General features: G+C 36.0%; 1 protein-coding gene across 2 annotated transcripts; it reads left to right on the forward strand.

Annotated features, from left to right (window-relative positions):
• Window positions 1–10,431: 10,431 nt before the first annotated feature.
• Window positions 10,432–14,522, forward strand: LOC147853603 (uncharacterized). 2 transcript variants are annotated; one of them, XM_087332693.1, is made up of 7 exons: window positions 10,443–10,884; window positions 11,526–11,657; window positions 12,242–12,358; window positions 12,467–12,562; window positions 13,205–13,297; window positions 13,399–13,449; window positions 13,555–14,522. In XM_087332693.1, the coding sequence occupies exons 1-7, from the start codon at window positions 10,831–10,833 to the stop codon at window positions 14,149–14,151; spliced, it is 1,140 nt and encodes a 379-aa protein (XP_087188819.1). In that variant the 5' UTR covers window positions 10,443–10,830; the 3' UTR covers window positions 14,152–14,522. The 2 variants fall into 2 exon arrangements, with proteins under 2 accessions (XP_087188820.1, XP_087188819.1); XM_087332694.1 differs by lacking the exon at window positions 13,205–13,297 and having other exon boundaries at window positions 10,432–10,884.
• Window positions 14,523–18,295: the final 3,773 nt, after the last annotated feature.

The following is an 18,295-nucleotide window of genomic DNA, read 5'->3' on the forward strand; positions in this document are numbered from 1 at the left end:
CTACAAACCACCCAGACCAAACCCCCTCTTCCTTATTCAACCGATCTAGACCATCAACAGCCTTATTTATCAGTTGGGTCACCTTCGCAAGAATGAATCTAATCAACTTGACAATGTTGATACCAAAACTATCATGGACACACCAACCATAAACTACGACGGAGCACAGGTGACAAGGCTACGACCAATGAGGCTACAAATGTGGAACTGGAAGTGACGAGGCTAGGAACTTTAGAAGTTGTGAGTGATGAGACTATGAACTGAGGAAGCTAGGATTAACTCAAGAGCATGAAGACAAATGTGACAATCAAGGAGACAATATGGCATGAAACGAGAAGACTATATTGATGTGTCAATGGCCGGTGTTGAATCCCTTGAAAGGGACCAAGGAGGTTACAAGTATTTATACTGTGAGTTGAAGTACATGCATTAGAATATTCTAGAACCCTCTAGAACCTTCTAGTTTTAGAACTTTTTAGAGGTATGTGTTTAGAGGTATTTCTAATGGTTGAGCATGACATCTTTGTTGACATGAGATTGCATGTTCAATCCTCACCAACTATACATTTTATGTCATTGTATCGTGACACAGACAATGAAATTCATGTAGCAGCAATGTTGTATCATCTATCCAATTGTAATGGCGTGTATTCTTTTGTGAATTTGCAGCCAATGTGATAACCCCATTATAATATATGGAACCATATGTAAATAGAAAGAATTGTGGAGTAGATCAATCTATGGAACCATAGCTAGAGAGAAAACAAATGCACTAGTTTGAACACTTGCATGAGTACATAGAAAGTTATGTGGAGTATTATTCAATATGCCTATACCAATAAAAGACAATATCAATGAATACACAGAAAAACACCACTAAACCATCGGCCAAGAATGTGTCTACGTGAAAGTGTTCGCTTCAAATCACCTAAAGTTGATATGATATTCTGTATCAACATTTCTCTTTACGTAAGGAGGTGTTATCTTTATGTACGCATTTGTTTTATCTATTCTTAAGGTACCAAACATAGTCAATATATGTTTCTCATACTTGGCAACATAAGTTACCAAAGCCCAAGGTCCAATCTATTAAATCCACCGCATGTGTATGCCATGCATTAACAAACACAAGAGGAATATGAGTGTCAAAGCAATATGCAAAATTATAATTTTGGAATGACCCATTATTATACCAAAAAATAATTCTTTTAACCATCCTCTTAATTTTACAATAACCACTTCTTTTTTTTAAACATCAAAATATCGCATCAACTTTTAAATTGCTTGTTGAATGATACATTCTTGTCATAGGCGTTTTAGAATAGTTTCATTTAAAGTGTGATTGTCAATATAGTGCCTAATGCATTGGACCTATTTCTCTAACTAACAATACATTAGAGAAGGATGTGGAGAAAATGTAGCTCATCATATCAACACCTTCATCAACAAATCCTTGATTTATCTCATGTCACTATTTTCGCCTCTTTTAAATACACTTGATAATGTTTAGTACTCCATTGAATCGTTTCATCCACTCTCTATTAAGGAGGCTAATATGCAAGTATAGTTCTAAAACACCATCTAAACGTTATGTGAAATAATACAAAGACATTATTCGGATTGCGTATATTTATCATGACACTCACTTGGTAAAAAAGAAGAAGAAGTCCAACAAATAAATCACAAATTACATATAAGCACCCACCTTACAATTTATTCCCGTTACGTTGCACAACCACATTCATCGAGTTTGCTGAAGCAATATTTCTTTAATTGTGAGTACAAAAAGGTATTGAAATATGTGTGGATCAATATGCATGCTCTCGAATAAACAAGAGGACCTTATGCTAGTTTCTCATGGCAAGATTGAATTGGTTAATCCGAACTTGACCACTTGTTGATCCCATTATTTTGATACCCTTTACAACCAACTTGTTTACAAAGCATTCACGAGACGGTGGTTGAGTTTGAATGTTCAGTATATTTACTAGTTTTATATCGCGTTACTAAACATCAATATCATCCCCATCCTCCTGCAACAATGAGCTCGGTCATAAAATACATGCATCCTCTTTTAACTTTTAAACACTAAAAAGGTTGCACAGGGCTATGGGATCCTTCTTGCGTATTTTAATATACATTACAACATTTTGTCAAATCTACGGATGACAAATCTTTGTCGCATTAACTCCCGTATTTGCTTGTCAATCAGGCTAGAGGTGACATTTGTTGTGCCATTTTGTCACAATATCCAAATCGGCTTTTTCCTAGGCAACCATACTAAAGTTCTTCACATCACACCTTTTCCTTTACTTTGGGCATTAGTACCAACTTCGAAAACATTTATCCGCAAAGGGAGTTAATTTTCTCCCTGTCCCTCTGACATTTAGTTCCAAATGGAATTGCATAGGTTTCTTCACCTTGTCTCTTTCTTCCAAAGTGGATACAACATAGATTGTTTGCATTTTTGCATTGATACCCAGGATGTTTTTTCCATGTTGTTGAATAAAGAATCGATGTCAAAAAGTGTGGTAAAGCCTTTGCCTAGTAGTCATATTCTCAAAGGACATAATTAAGTAGAGTTTTTACAATAATAAGATATTGAACACCTCTTGAATCCACAACCTTATTGTTGCAAAAAAGTTCGATCTATTTGATACATTTTGATTTGTGAATTCCCTCAACGCGACCTCTAGCAAAAACATGTAAGGACATCTAAAATCTCTTATATGATGTATAACAAAACGCTTGATTGGGTATACCACATGATAGTGAATGAGTGATGTTATTTACAAATCATATACATTTCTACAACAAATACTTTTTGTTGGATATATGATACACAATGAATCGTTGCTCTATACTTTCACCAATTTGTATGCAATGGTGCCTATTTGTGTGCAAATGGAAGAAATGTAAGAGTCATGGGATTGTGTATAAAAAATGTGATTTCGTATTTACATGTCACAAATCTAGCTATAAAGGAGAACTTGAATTGTGATACCTTTTAAACGCATCAAATAATCTTATCACAAATATGACCACTTTATGTATTTATGTGGAGAAATATGTATGTATATTGAGACTTGGGCAGGTGGCTAAATGTAGTTTTGAGATGTTTATAATCATGCCATTTATTAAAATATTACATCATTGTACTTTTGTAGTATATATGCCATGGAAAGGCTCAAGGATGAAAGTGGCAAAACACATGGAAGAGTTATCTTACAAGTCAAGTGTTGTGTTTAGATGTAAGGCATTTGTTGTGAATCATAGAGCTTGGCTATATAGATATATCATATATATATATCAACCATCAATGTGTTTGTCTAACCTCATAATGCGTAATGAATAGGAAAAAATGGAGCATTGAACTTGTGCATGACCAGATAACACAACTAGAACTCTTTCAGGATGTCCCTTGGGCATCTGTAATATGCGACCACTAGCCATTTTTAACTTATTATTGGACAACGATTTGAAACATTAAAATAAAAGCAATTCGTTATTTTTTGCTTTGTAGATTAAAGTAAATTGACATTATAAAATACAAAAAAAACAAATACAAATTTGTTAGGAATAATCTATACACACCCTTGTAGATGCCATTTAGAGTTAAGGAATTAGATTGTACTAGAGCATACTGGGACATTGATATATGTATATACATAGTTTGAGCACAAACAAGCGTTTAGCAATATTCATTACAAACATATTAAAAAATGCATGATATCATTTCCATTGTTTTTTATACAATTAGGTTTTCTCATTGTTTATTGTTCGAAACAATGAAACATGATGTGAATATTTGTTGTAAATCCATTTGTAACAAGAGATATTATATGCGACAATAAATTCACAAATTTGGGAACGTGGAAATGCTCCATTAGAGATGAAAACAACGATGGTTTTTTAACACATGGACTCGTGAAAAACCATTGAAACATAAAACATAAAGTAAAAAAACATTCGCGATATATTCACTACAATGCATAAACAATAAAGACGAATGTGACATGTCAAATATCTTAACCAAATATGTCCATTGTTTTCTACATGAAAATATGTGTGTGAAGCCCTTGTCCCATCACTTATGGCTTGTAACGACAAATTGGGGCTAAATGCAATATTCACATCTTTCCAATTTTGCGTTGAGGAGACACCAATGTTGTCAAGGTAACGCATGATGGTTGTCAACTTAGTTGTTTTCCTATCCAGTATCAAACGACCCTTTACCACACGGATTATAAAGGCTCCAACCTAGATTTCATTCATTACTTTGTCTTCCCTAGAATACAAGTATCTCCAAGGTAGGATGCCCATCTAAAAGGAATGGACATACATACATACATACATACATACATACATACATACATACATACATACATACATACATACATACATACATACATACATACATACATATCCAAACATATTGTTTGTGCATTGTAAGAGGATAAACCAAAAGGTTTAGTAGGGAGCAAAAAAGACACCAAACTTTGGGTACTAGTGAAATTTCTTGAAAGAAGCAAAAGAAAAGTATCATATTGCAAGCAAGAATCCATGATTGGGAGCAACCCTATGTAGCTCTTTTCGTTCGTCATATCTCAACCCATACTCAATATGTTACTCATCAATATTGATAGATATCCCCTCCACTTATTGATGCCTTCACATCCTCGAGATCTTTATATGAAGTTTTATTCATCTTCTTTTTCTCTTCTCCCTGGTTAGGATCCTTCATATTATTCTATAAATACCAACCTAAGCAAAAGTCCTACAATAGGTTAATAAGATGTACAGTTGTACTCATGGTTTGTGTTTTGTGTTTTGTGTGGTTATATGGAGAGAGGGGATCAACCATCGTAAACTCAATTTACTTGGGAAGTGCTAAGCGCGAGAAGTGCTCCTCCATTTAGAAATATTGATCATTCACAAATGTAGATGCCGAATACATACATTTGATTAAGATTAATCACAAATGATGAGGCTAACTTAGATGTTGTAAGAGTTGTTTTGTGGGAATCATCTTTGTGGAGAAGTCATCAATAATAGAAAGGACACGATGGGGTCTATTTGCACATGGTAATACTGTGCTAAAATCTACAAATATGCATTCCCATTTTGAAGTTGGAATTTCAAGTGGTGGTGATCATGCCAAGTTTTCGTCTCCACTATTAATGTGAGACTTGTAAAATTAAGAAAAATCGTGCTTGATATCCTTCAACCTAATTGGCTAAGTTCCCTCTAGTTTCATCATGCATGTACACAAAACTTTGATGGCTATCGTTCACAAAATGCTTGCTTTAATTCATCAATAGGTCAATCAGCGGTAGTGTTCCAAAGCCATAAGGTTTCACTAACAAAAATAAACACTAATAAGGCCAAAGAAAGAGTACACCTCGATGAAAGTACATTTATTTAAAGAGGTTGTCTTTTGCCACATCATCTATTAAACTTGTGAAATAAAGTTATTAAATCAATAACAATGTATACTACTTCTTGAGAATGAGTTGTGATACTCGATTCTCGTGCACATGGATCAATCCTTCTTTTCAACCTAAAAAGATGAATTGGGATGGAGAAACCAGTTGGCCATGTACCCACTTAACGGTTCCCCTAGCTCATTTGTTTCAACAATATGGGTTTGTAAGCATCTTCAACTTCCTAAACTAGTTCATTGACATGGTCCATTGAATGATGAAATCCTAAACAAAAAGGAAATTGTCATAATATGGATAAATGTTCTTTGATTGAAGTAAAAACTCAAGTTCCAAACAATTGGAATTGCTTGATCTCAAGATGTCGATGTCGAAAAGAATGACATTGCATGCAACTTAAGCATGTTCCTTGTATTTCTTGGTTAGAAATTATTTTACGAGTTAATAGACATGGACATATTGCTACAGTTTACCAATGTATACATTGATGAATCATGAAACCAAGGGCAGTTGATCAACATTATATCCGATAATAAGAATCCCATAACCTTTCATCAAAGTGCCAAATAGTAATCATGATAGGTTATAAATGGTTGGGGAACAAAATCCCACAACCATTCCCAATGAAGCAAAATGTTGGATTGGTTCATCTACATTTCATACAATGTAGTTTTATATAGTATAATTGTCTAGATCAATTTCCAAATCATCTACGAGAGAATCCAAAATATGTTTATCAACACAATTGCTCATGAACACACATAAATTGATGCTTAATAGGGTTTTAATGGAGCTTCTATATATTCGTGAAAGCATAATCAACAAAGTAAAAATATGTGGATGCCTCATCGAAAATGTGCAGATTTTGTGGAGAGATAAAATGCATGCCCAAAATTTGTTTTTTATGCATGAACTTGATGTACATGTTGAAGTTGAGATTTTTTCACAAACTATTGGTCTACGCGCACGTGCGTGTGTGTGTTTACTGTTACTTAAGGAACTTAGGATATGTCCACTACAAATACTAAATGTGAATGGTTCACTATCTCATGTTTACAGAAATCATGTTAATGCAAGTAATATATCGCAAAAATTTAAGTTTCGATTTCTCAATTTATATCACTAGCACAACAAAAGGGCCAATATTTAGGTTATGGTCTATTCTACGTGTATTATTCGCATTGTGTCAATTAAAAGGCAATGTTATCATCTTTAGAATTCACATTATCTTTGATAGAGAGCAAGGTTATCGAGATTTAATTTTTGCATTGCATTACCCATGTTAAAAGACAATCCAATTGATTTGAGTCTTGGCCTTATTTATGAAACCATTGTTTTAAGAGTAGATCATTAGTCTAGATGTTCTCAAGCTAACATACAAAGTTTTCTAATTTTTGCTTAATAATTGACACCATTTAAAACCCATTACTCATGACTTATATTAAGGTCGAAAGTCATGAACTTAAATTAGAACGTTTTGGCAACGTAAACTATTGAGGCTACAAATGATGATGTCATCGAATTGAGGTTGTTTTTGCGGCATGGGGGCCTTTACATTCTCATATTTAGCATGTAAAAGCAAATATTGCATATGACGCTTTCGTGTGTAATGTGTTGGTTTTGTCCAACAGTTCGAACTCGAGTAGATTTAAGAGTGAAACATAAACTCTCATTTTTTTTCTCCAATACAACCATTCTTTCCATGTGAGACACTTGAGGTGCGAGGGCTCCACATTCGATAACATGTGTTCAAATTTGGCATTTAACAACCTCTTGACATGATCGAAAATATCTCATGCACAAGTATTCAATACGCCATTGTTCCTCCATTAGTGCAAAGAATACTACAGAAAAATGAGCGCACAAAAACCAACAAACAGTTATTGTTGTCTTGTATTAGATCTTTGGTTTTCACATAAGCAATCAATTTTGACCGTAGGTTAGAATGCATTAGTGATATTAAAGAGTTTACCTTCCCACAAAGACAGGCACGAGAATGTCAACTATCACCCCATACTTCTGTGAAGCACTCCAATTGGATTGTAAACCTGGCCATGAAACCCTTTATGATCGAACATTGGCAACATGTATTCAAAGTAAAGCACAAGCTATTAGAGGACAAGCAGAGGTTTAAGCTTGTCGAGGCAATATGACACTTATCGTTTTCATTGACTAACTGTTTCTTTAGATTCAACCACTGAATATCTTAGAAAATATGCCATGGTTCTTTCGGAAAATCAGATACGACCAATGGTTAATTGGTTGCAAACAAAGTTGGTACAATTTACTTTAGAACCCAAGTTGTATCTCTAAGTATATTCAATCATGTGAGTTATTATGATCAATTATTATTGATTGTCTTGGAAATATGTAGCCATAAACTATAGACTACTTTTGTGACCATGCACATTTCATGTCGATGAAACCTACAAGGTCCTTCAATTGTTGACATAAAATAAACCGTAGGCACGTATGTATGCACGTATGTGATAAAATGGGTCAAGTTTGTATTGTTCTGGAAAACAATTAGAGGAACCAAATAATGCTCGATGCAAGAGAAGGAAACTAGGAAGATACAACTTCAAAAATATATCGTAACGTTTTGCAAAACTAATAATTTGTAGTGATGTTAGAACTTGAGTTGCGGTGGAAATTATGTGTATGGGAATAATGATCTTTCAATACCATGTATTGACTCGATATTTGTGGATTCATAATGAATTGATAAAACCGTCAAGAGAAGATTTCCACGAAAATGCTCGACTTATTTAACTCATATCACCCGATCTTTGGCATTATTTTCTCATGATAAATTATGATATCCTTGATCTTTTCTCAAACCTCTCAAGAGCTTTTTGTATATATACATATATATAGCTCTACCTCCTCTTCCATAACATATACACTTGGTCAAATATACATCATGGCAACACTTCGTGGATATGAATATTACCATATATATATTATTCATTTTATCTATTTACCTCAGGTAAAACTCTCCAAGCACCTTTCAGACATGAACATAGGCTTCCATGTCATCGAGTAATGTTTAGATTGTGATTGTATGTACTTATATTTTGTGTTGGTTTCTTTAAAATGTGTCTAGCTCAAGAATTTATTGAGATAGGCTCTTGTAGCAGACGACATCCTCTAAACAGGGGGAGGATCGTGTAACATGGCCAATGACCCTCTTTGCACATTATCCAACACGTCGCTGACACCAAGCCATGTGAGTGCAAAAGGATGAAAAGTAGTAGAACAGATGACATTCATTCCAAGCAAAAGTTATCTCCTCGTGCAACCGTCATTAATGAACTTTGAAATGGCATGCAACCAAGTGGGAAACATGATAAACAAGGATGCCCATTCTAAGGATGGTGACACGAAGGGGGAAAAAAAGAGGGTTTTCATAATGGTAATGTGAATTAACGCAATGGAGAACGGTAAATGTTATCACCATCCACGTATATTTTGTCAACTCGGTTTCTAGATATGGTTTGGCTAAATGCATTCATTCCAATGGTTGCAGTACATAGAGAAAAGAGGAGTTTTGATAATTGTGGGTGCGCATGTAAAGTTATGTTGCATGCTAAAAAGGCATGATAAACACTATGACTATCAAAGTACATTTGTGGTCGCCCTTCGTTTATAGTTACGGTTTGAGGAATGCAAACAAAAAAGTTATAGGCGACAAAGGGAGGAAAGGAGATGCAAACACATATGTGATCTTCAAATGAAGGGAGGAAGGAAGCCTTTTGTAACATATATCACACGTGTGTGGATACATATCTTACATCGGAGGAAAGATACAGAGAGATCGATTGAACTCATGCTAGTTCCAAGGAGTTCCCCTGGTAGGAGAAAGAGCCAGAGAGTCTCTCACCACATATTATTACCTACACAAATCGTTTTCTTGCAGGAGTTGGCGCGACGCACTCATTCGTGTGGCAGAGAAAGATATCTGCGTCATACCCACAGTGCAAGCATGTTGGGCATACGGGTCCACCTAGTCGTAGGTTAAATGGATTTGGGAGTGTGCGCTCGAGGACCGCCCCCCAATGGGCTTTTTTATACAACACATGCTCTTTCGCTCTCGTTGCATTGCGAGACAAGAAGAACACGACGGAGTTAGGGGCATGCTCCATCGATCTCTCCCTCGACATAACTCTCTCTCTTTTGTAATTAGATGGCACTATGGAATGTAGGGTTTGAACCCATGCTTATGACCACCTGGTTTCCATTGGGCAACCTTACTAACTGAGCTACATCCATCTGGGCTCTCTTTCTCTCTTGTAGAGTAAATAGGAGGATATGTTATGTGTTCAGATGGCCCAACATAAAAAGGCTTGATGAGCAGACCGAGCTGTTTGTGAGCATGGGGTGGTGGCGGCGGCACACGGTACGAGCTCGACCTGTCGGCCGAAGCCCCGAGATGAAGGCGGCTAGCCGACCCTGTCCCAACCAAACCAAACCAACGCGACCTGTCCATGTCCATGTCCGCCCGGGAGATGGCTGAGCCTTTTACACACACACACACACACACACACACACACCCTTCTCTTCACACACTCTCACTGGCCTTCACACGAGGAAGACAAAACTAACACACACACACACACACATACCTTCTTCTTCTTCTTCTTCTTCTTCTTTCTTTCTTTCTTCTTCTGTGTGAGTTCCCCTGTTTCTGTGCGTGTGTGTCCCCTGTCTGTGTGTATACACACCTACCTTCAATCTTCATCTCTGAGACTTGTCTCTTTCATTCCTTCTTCTTCATTCAACCTCCCTTTCTCTCTCACCCCCTCCCTCCCTCCCTCTTCTTTCTTACCTACAAAGTTCAAACCCTAGGCTTTCCTCTCTCTCTCTCTCTCTCTCTCTCTCTCTCTCTCTCTCATCATACTCGTGTATGTATGTACATATATATGTATGTATGTATGTCTGTAATTCGCCCACTTCCGAACTCCTGAGACACAGAGTACCCCCCCAATAATAACCCTAATCCGTTTCCTTCCCACTTCCTTCCATCATTCCTTTTCCTCTCCTGCTTCTTCTTCTTCTTATAAACCCTAATGCCCTAGCTCTGCAGACTTATAAACCCTAATGCCCTTGCTTGTACTTTAAAGACCTCTCAATCCTTTGCTCTTCTCTGTGCAGCTCCAAATCCTTGTCTTGTTTCTGTGCTTCAATGTCCTTGTTGGGTCCTTAAAACCCTAGTTTCGTCGCACCTGAAACTCAAAAACCCTAGTCTTTTGCTTTGTGGCAATCCAGAACTCCGCATTCTCTTCTCCTTCCATCGCCACCTATGCCGAAGCTTCTGCGTTCCCTCTGCTGCTTCACAATACCACGATCAGATTGCTAAAGAGAAAGGCAAGCATCAGAGGAAAAGGCGATGGAGAACTGGCACCTATTCACTGCCGCCTTCGTTCTGAGTCTGGTCGACTTGGTAATGGCTCCTGTGCCCATGGCTATGGAAACCTGCGCGTCTTTTTGTTTTCTTCTCCTTCTTTTACTACTACTACTACTACTACTACTACTACTACTACTACTACTACTACTACTACTACTACTACTACTACTACTACTACTACTACTACTACTACTGTCACTAGTTTGATGCCCGTTTTAGCAATGGAAACTAAATTTTTATTCTTCTTCTCGTTCTCGTCATCGTACGTATTAATTTGTTTTGGCGATCGAAGCTCAGCATTGTCGTCTTCTTCTTATACTGTATTTATGCTATATGACGATGCAATCTGTCGTAAATTATTATTTGGCCATGATAGCTTAGCTTCTTCTTCTGCCATGTCTGTGTTTGATCCATGGGAATTAAGCATTCTTCTTCTTTCTTCTTCTTCAATGGCAACGGGTCTGCATTCTTTCGTATATCTGGAAATGGATGCTCTGATTCTTTCTTCTCTTCTCTGCCTTCTTCTTCTTCTTCTTCTTCTTCTTCATCTCAGTGAAATCTATTGTAGCTATGGAAAACTAAGTTCGTGTCTCAGTTTGTTCTTCATCTCAGATTCCTGATTTAGCTATCGAAAATCAAGGTTTTTTATTACTTCTCTCTTTCTTGCTCTTTTGCAGAGCGTATTAGGCGCGTTTCTATGGTATCAGTTCTCTACGCTGTACTTCGCTTGGCATCTCTGCCCCATGATCGTGAATCGTATCTGCGAGCTCATAGCTTTCATGTTCACAGGAGGAATGCTTCCATCTCTGGTATGAAAGAAAGAAACATGAAAGAAAGAAACCATGGATCTCATCAAGTATATATCGATACTGATAAAAAATATATCTGTATATATATATATATATATATATATATATATATATTGATTTGAGAGATACTGATCTATATAAGTTCTTTTCAAAGAAACCCTAATTTCCTAGTGCAATCCGTATGATAGATCTATGTGAAATAAAAAAATGTAGGAGAAATGCATGTTTGCATCTCTGACAGGATGAAAACAGAAACAAAGGAGCCATGCCATCAAATTTAGTAGTGGTCTAAATACATTGAAGTTCGTCCTTAGATGAACATATGTAAGAAAAGAAGAAGAAGCCATGGATTCTAACCAAATGCATGTTTGAGTTATCGTATATATAAATTCTCTAGAAATAAAGGTTGATCTTCTTATACTATTGCTTTGTTCGTGTTTCAAAAGCAAGTATAGTTTTGTTGGGCTATATTCCTTTTCTATAAAGAATCCCTAATTTCCGAGGAAATCCTAATGATTTCTGAATTTCATTTACAGGGAAATCTCTCTAATTTGTTGGCTTGATCTGTTTCATTGCATCTGCAGTTTGCCATTGTCCAAGTACCTCTCTCATTGTTCTCCACCACCATCTATGCCAACAGGCAGCAACGTCTGCAGAACAAGCTTCTTTTGGCTGTTTACTGTACTCTTCTTGTGTATGAGGTGAATTCTGGGAGAGGTCTCTCTACAATCAACAGGATTCTTCAAGCGCTTTTAAAACCTCCCTCTCATCTCCCTCTGTTCTTTTGCTTTTTTGCTTTCATTTTACAGTTCCTTGTAGCAGTGCTTATGATCAAGATGGGTCGTTATCTTAAATGCCCTAGATTGAGATCACATCAGATGGCTCGCCCTTCTTCGTCACAGCCGGTAGGACTTATCTTTCTTCTATGATCTCTTCCTGTATAAAAGGGTTCATCCACATAGAAGGATGCTATGGTGCATGGATATACTTCATTTCCTTTGTATGCATACGAACTATTGTTTTATACCAGGATATGGTGATTTGTATGTATATATGTACTGTTTTGTATAGACATACAGAATGTAATTCAAATAAAAGGATGTGCATTGTTGCTTTTCTGTATATACATGCAGAGCATCATCTTTATACAAAGTTACAAAGGTGATCATTTATATGAACATCATCCAAGTTCTATGCTTATGTTTTGTCTATGATGTATGCTATGGTATGTAATATTAGCTACTTTGATTTCTATGCATCCAAAGTGTGTACAAGGTTATTGTGTGTGCATTGTTGCTTTGGTTGGTTGTAAGTTGTCTTAATGATCTACTCTTTTATCTATTTGGGGTCATATGGTTTCTCATTGTGTCATCCATTATGATAAGACCACTTCTATGATGAGTATCATGTGAAGGTCTCCATTCGTTTGTGTTATAACTTATAAGCATATACATATCAAGGATCAGATTTTAACAACTGTGCTGACATTGTCCTAACATTGCATTGGTTTTAACTTTCTTTTTCCCTCTGTGTATGAATGAATGTAGATCTCTCAACCTTATATTGCCTTCCATATGTTTGCATTGTTCACACAACCAGTAGGGCAAGGCTTTCCATATCTGAACAACCCAGAGAGTGAGGTACATCACTCTAAATCGTGTGAAGTCTCATCATTTTTTTGTATTCGACAAGAATGTCTGTCATAAATGTTAAATCAATGAATGAAATGGTTTGATGGAAGGTATCTCAAGCAGAAGGATTTGTTACTGTCCAACAACCTGACGGGAAAAAGGTTCCATTCTTATTTTCAGCTTGTGTAGTTAAAAGATATCGACAATTGATGACTTTTCATTGGCTTCATTCTCATGAACTTGATTTTGCTTGCTGCTCAAAATAGGTTATGCTTGGGAAGGTGTTGGAATCGAAAGTTGAACCTCTTCAAATAACGGAAACTGACCATACCAATAGTTACATTAAACCATTACAACCGACTATAAATGGACATATTATTGATGTTCTGGATGATGTTTTGGAGCAACAGGACAGTCCTATTGAATCTGACCCTGTCAGATTGACATCAAGAAATATCATGGAACAATTGATAATTCCTGTCCAAGGGCAACAAGAAACCTCTCATGAAACCGATAATGGATTGGATCCGGTTGTGCCAACATCAAGTTATGTCACTTCAGATATTGAGCAGTCCATGGGTTTGACAAGTGAACCATCACTTGCTCCTATGAATGTCATGATTCCTGTCCAAGGGCAACAAGAAACCTCTCATGAAACCGAGAATGGATTTGATCCGGTTGTGCCAACATCAAGTTATGTCACGTCAGATATTGAACAGTCCATGAGTCTGACAAGTGAACCATCACTTGCTCCTATGAATGGCCTAACAGTCAGGTTGGAAACCAACAGTGACATTGAACCTCCCAACACGATTGAATTTGTTGGGTTGTGCCAGGGGTCTGAATCTACAATCTTGCAATAATTGGCATATCTAAGGTATCCAACAATTGTGTTTGAAACCAGCTAAAAAGCAATCTAGTTCAAAAGGCAATGGCACTTTTTCCTTACCTGCCTTGTTAGTAAACCCTAACATTTTCCACCAGTGAAAATACAAGGGGCTTTTTTTCAAGTGGGAATTTGCTTGCTCTGTTCAGAGATCCAAAATTTTTATTTTTGAGAGTTTTGAGGCCTCCTTTGATGGTTGCCTCAAGGTTGAAAAAGGGAAAATCTGATTATTTGCTTGATCAGCAAGATCGAGAAGAGAAGCTCACCATCAGATACCCTATTATCTCGTCTTGTACTATGTCCAAAATGTAAAAAAAAAAACAAAAGTGTTCACTATGTCCACCATCTCATATTGTATTATGTACACCTCCATGTCTCAAATGCCCAATGCTTTCTTAAGTACGGAAAAAGAAAGGGATGAAGCTATGATTATGTGATTTGTTATGCAATTAAATGTCTACCATGAGGGAAATAAAAATGTCTGGTATGGTTGAAGGTTGTAGCACGCTAGATGTGTATATATATATATATATATATACATACATGTACAAATTGTGTTTGTTGCAATTTAGCTAATGCTATAACCTCATGTACACTTGTTATGATTCATTTATTGTCCCTTGTTTACTGTATAAAATTTGGTAGCATGATTTCCCTAACTGATCTACATTATCATTTGGATTGAACTGGGTTGTATGATTTATGGAGTTGTTTAGTATTGTTTAAGGGAAATAAAAACGTATCTGGTATAGTTGTGCCTTGTGGAACGTTAGATGTATATACATGTGCAATTGTGGTGGTTGCAATTGAGCAAATGCTATGAATTTCATTTACACTTACTATTATTCATTCCTTGTCGTATCAGATGTATATGCATGTGCAATTGTGGTTTGTTCATAGACTTGGTGGTGGTTAAGTGCTGTATAGAATTTAGTAGCATGGTGTATATAATTGATTTACATTATCATTTGGATTGCATTGGGTTGTATGGTTTGTGGGACCCATTTTGTCACCCGCATCCGTTGCTTGTTGGGCTTCGTGTTTTGATATGGTTGTTTCATAATTCACATGGGATTCTTATAGGTTGTTTGTTGGGATGGAATGGCAAGAGTTGTTTTCTATTCCAGCTCCTTTGCCTATTTGTCTTTGAGTTTGATGTTATAAAAAAGTGTTGATTGGATTATAATTGGTCATCACTTAGGATGCATAGTTTTAACCAAATACATGATCTAGAGCCCAATTTATGTTTACCGCTTGAGTTGGTAGTTTGTTGTTATAGGTGTTATTATATGAGTCTTGATTGCATGATTTCCATGGGTTTGCACTCGGCTTGTTTGCAGAAGTTTATCTCAATATAATGCTACATCAAGCATGTTATGGGTTTGTGTAATGTTTGTTTATATTGTGATAACTTACTACAAGGTTCTTGGAGTCTTAAGGTGTAATAAATGAAATAGAACTGTCAAGCAAGCATTATGAGAGTGTTGTTTTCATTCGCCATCCTTGAGGTGTTGTGTGTTTAGTCTTTAATTCTTCTTGGTTGGCTTGATCTTATGGATTGTAATAACTTGGAAGCTGATTTCTTCCGAGTTGGTTTTGGTTTTGAAAATTTTAGTGATTCTTGGCATCTTTTGGTTATGAAAACTACTTTGATTTGGCATATGAGCATATGTACTTGTCTTCTGCAATACATAATGTAGTAGATGGGCCTCGAGTCAAGTGGTGTTGTAAAGATTTGGGAATCTTGGATAAAAGAAAACGAGAACTTAAAATGTGGATTCAACTAAGTTGAGGTGTGCAAAAGATTGAAGTAATCTAACAAGCCATCATATGGTTTAAATTTGTATGTTTATAGTTGATCTTATGTTTCTGTAAACGAGAATAATGATTCACTAGATTTCATACCGTACTATGATCATTATCAGTATCATGCCACCATTTTGCTAGACTAAGATTCAGTCATGCAACATGGTGCCATTTTTTGTGGAGAATACTAAGAAGATATACATTATCACACTTATAGTTGCTCATTATAAATCAACGTTATTTGTTTTCAGATGAACACATGAATAGCTTGGTTGATGTTCCCTAAGGATCTTTGAATTTATCTTTCTATCTTGAATCATAGTTAAGTTATAAATGTATTGGCATGCAACTAGCACATGACAAAGCATGGCATAGTGAGGATCCATCATCTATATTGGATTTGTTATTGAGAACAAAAAATAAAGAATTTGACACTGTTGATATGTTGATATGCAGGAGATTGCCCAAATATAAAAGAAGTGTCAATCATTTTGAAATGAGCCTAGAAAACTTATGCTCCAACACTAATATTCCTTGGAAAGTCACATGTTTTGAGATACATGAAGAGTCATACTTGTAATCTTATTATAATCAAAAGTAGCAGTTGTTTATTGACTCACATCACAAAATATTCGGACTCTTTTCTTTGTGGGTTGTATGCATACAAATATGATAAAAGAACCCAAAAGGGCTCAGGGTTTGGATGTAAAGACAAAACATATAACAAGACAGTATGCACTGCTTGTTTTTCTATTGTTAGTTTTCGAACATAGCTTATTGTAGCACGAGCTTGTAGCTTGAGCTTCTGCGTGCAGATGTGCACATGTTTGGAACTATGCATGCCTTGTTGTAAAGCATTGATTTACCATTTTTATGTGATATTTTGTAAATTGCATTCAGTGACATATTTATTATGGCAAATTGTCCCCCATTAAAGTAGTGAATAAAGTGATCAACTTAGAAACAAGACAATATATGTCCCCAATATGCGCTATGTGCATGTAACTAAGGCGAGCTTGACGTTGTAACTTGTGATATTAGATGGTATTTGCAAGTGTGAGAGTTTGAAGAATAAGTGAATTCATAGAGGCTCTCATAACAAATAGTACATGCATTACGATACTCAAATAAGACATATGCCATTTTGGTAATTATAATACATGGTCATTAACGTAACTATGCTCGAGACGACATTACTTGTTGGCATTACACACAATATGCTAGCATCTTGTTTATACACCGGGTAGAAACCATTAGCTTATGTGGTGTAAGCATAACTTTTGGGGCACACTTCTATATTGATGAAAATGATGTTTAGATCCATTATCCAAAACATTGGCATATCCCTCTTAAAGATTATTATACGAGATCCATTGTTTAGATCTTCATTTTTTGTAGCCTTTTTAAGGTATTGCTATTAAACAAAAAATTACGAAACTTGAGGTAGACTATTCTATATTAGTATGTAGGATGGAAATATCAAATCATTTTGAAGACGTGAATAAAATTATGGTTTCAATCGAACCAGAAGGTGCAAATATAACACGAGGTGTGAAGCACTAGTAAATGACATAGTATAGCTCTTTCTCTTGATAATGTATCAATCATGAAAATGAGCTTAATGAAACATGAAAATACGTTGTTTTGTTTGAGATTAGAAGAGAGGCAAGATTTAACACGATGCATATTTGAGCTTACAACTTTGGATGATAAATAGAGCATCATTCAATCCCATGGTAGTTTTGTTACCTCCTTGCATTTTGAATACACAAAATGGACGAGCAAATATTGAAAACAATCATTTTGAGGACTTCAATCTCTATTTCATTGCAATGGCTTCCTGAGTTCACGAAAATCCATCCCCCAAAACACAACTATAATGTGGGATTTAGGCCCAATAATAATTGTGATACCAGTTTGTTGATTGAAATGTCAAAAAATGTGACATGTGAGACTTGTAGGCTAAGAGCAAGACATAATCGAACTTCGAATCAAAGAAATATAAGCATGAAGTATCCATCAAAACTTTCAACAATAGATTGTGTTTTTAGTTGCTTATAAGTTTTGTGAAGTGTTGTTTGTAGCTTCACGATGCTATTAACACAATTAATCCAAACATATGTTTGCCCTAAATTGAAACAATGAACACCTTTATCAACTACCTCATGTTGGGTTTATAAAAGCATTGAAGGGTTTCTTCCTCGAACATGTAATAAAATAAAATGCTAGAATAACTCTATTTAAAACAAGCATAACCATTAGAGATGAACACGGTTTTCAAATTTGCACTGCTCCATTTTCATCGCGACGTGTTG

This window comes from Azolla caroliniana, unplaced genomic scaffold, assembly GCF_043228905.1.
Source record: "Azolla caroliniana isolate FFs.n. ecotype wild unplaced genomic scaffold, voAzoCaro1.0.p SCAF_16, whole genome shotgun sequence".
Classification (NCBI taxonomy): domain Eukaryota; kingdom Viridiplantae; phylum Streptophyta; class Polypodiopsida; order Salviniales; family Salviniaceae; genus Azolla; species Azolla caroliniana.

Bases quoted from the DNA above. Each gene is read 5' to 3' on its own strand.
- LOC147853603 (XM_087332693.1), top strand. From the start codon at position 10,831: ATGGAGAACTGGCACCTATTCACTGCCGCCTTCGTTCTGAGTCTGGTC. The intron at 11,658-12,241 runs GTATGAAAGAAA...TTGCATCTGCAG, and splicing joins GAGGAATGCTTCCATCTCTG to TTTGCCATTGTCCAAGTACC. The intron at 12,359-12,466 runs GTGAATTCTGGG...TTCATTTTACAG, and splicing joins GTACTCTTCTTGTGTATGAG to TTCCTTGTAGCAGTGCTTAT.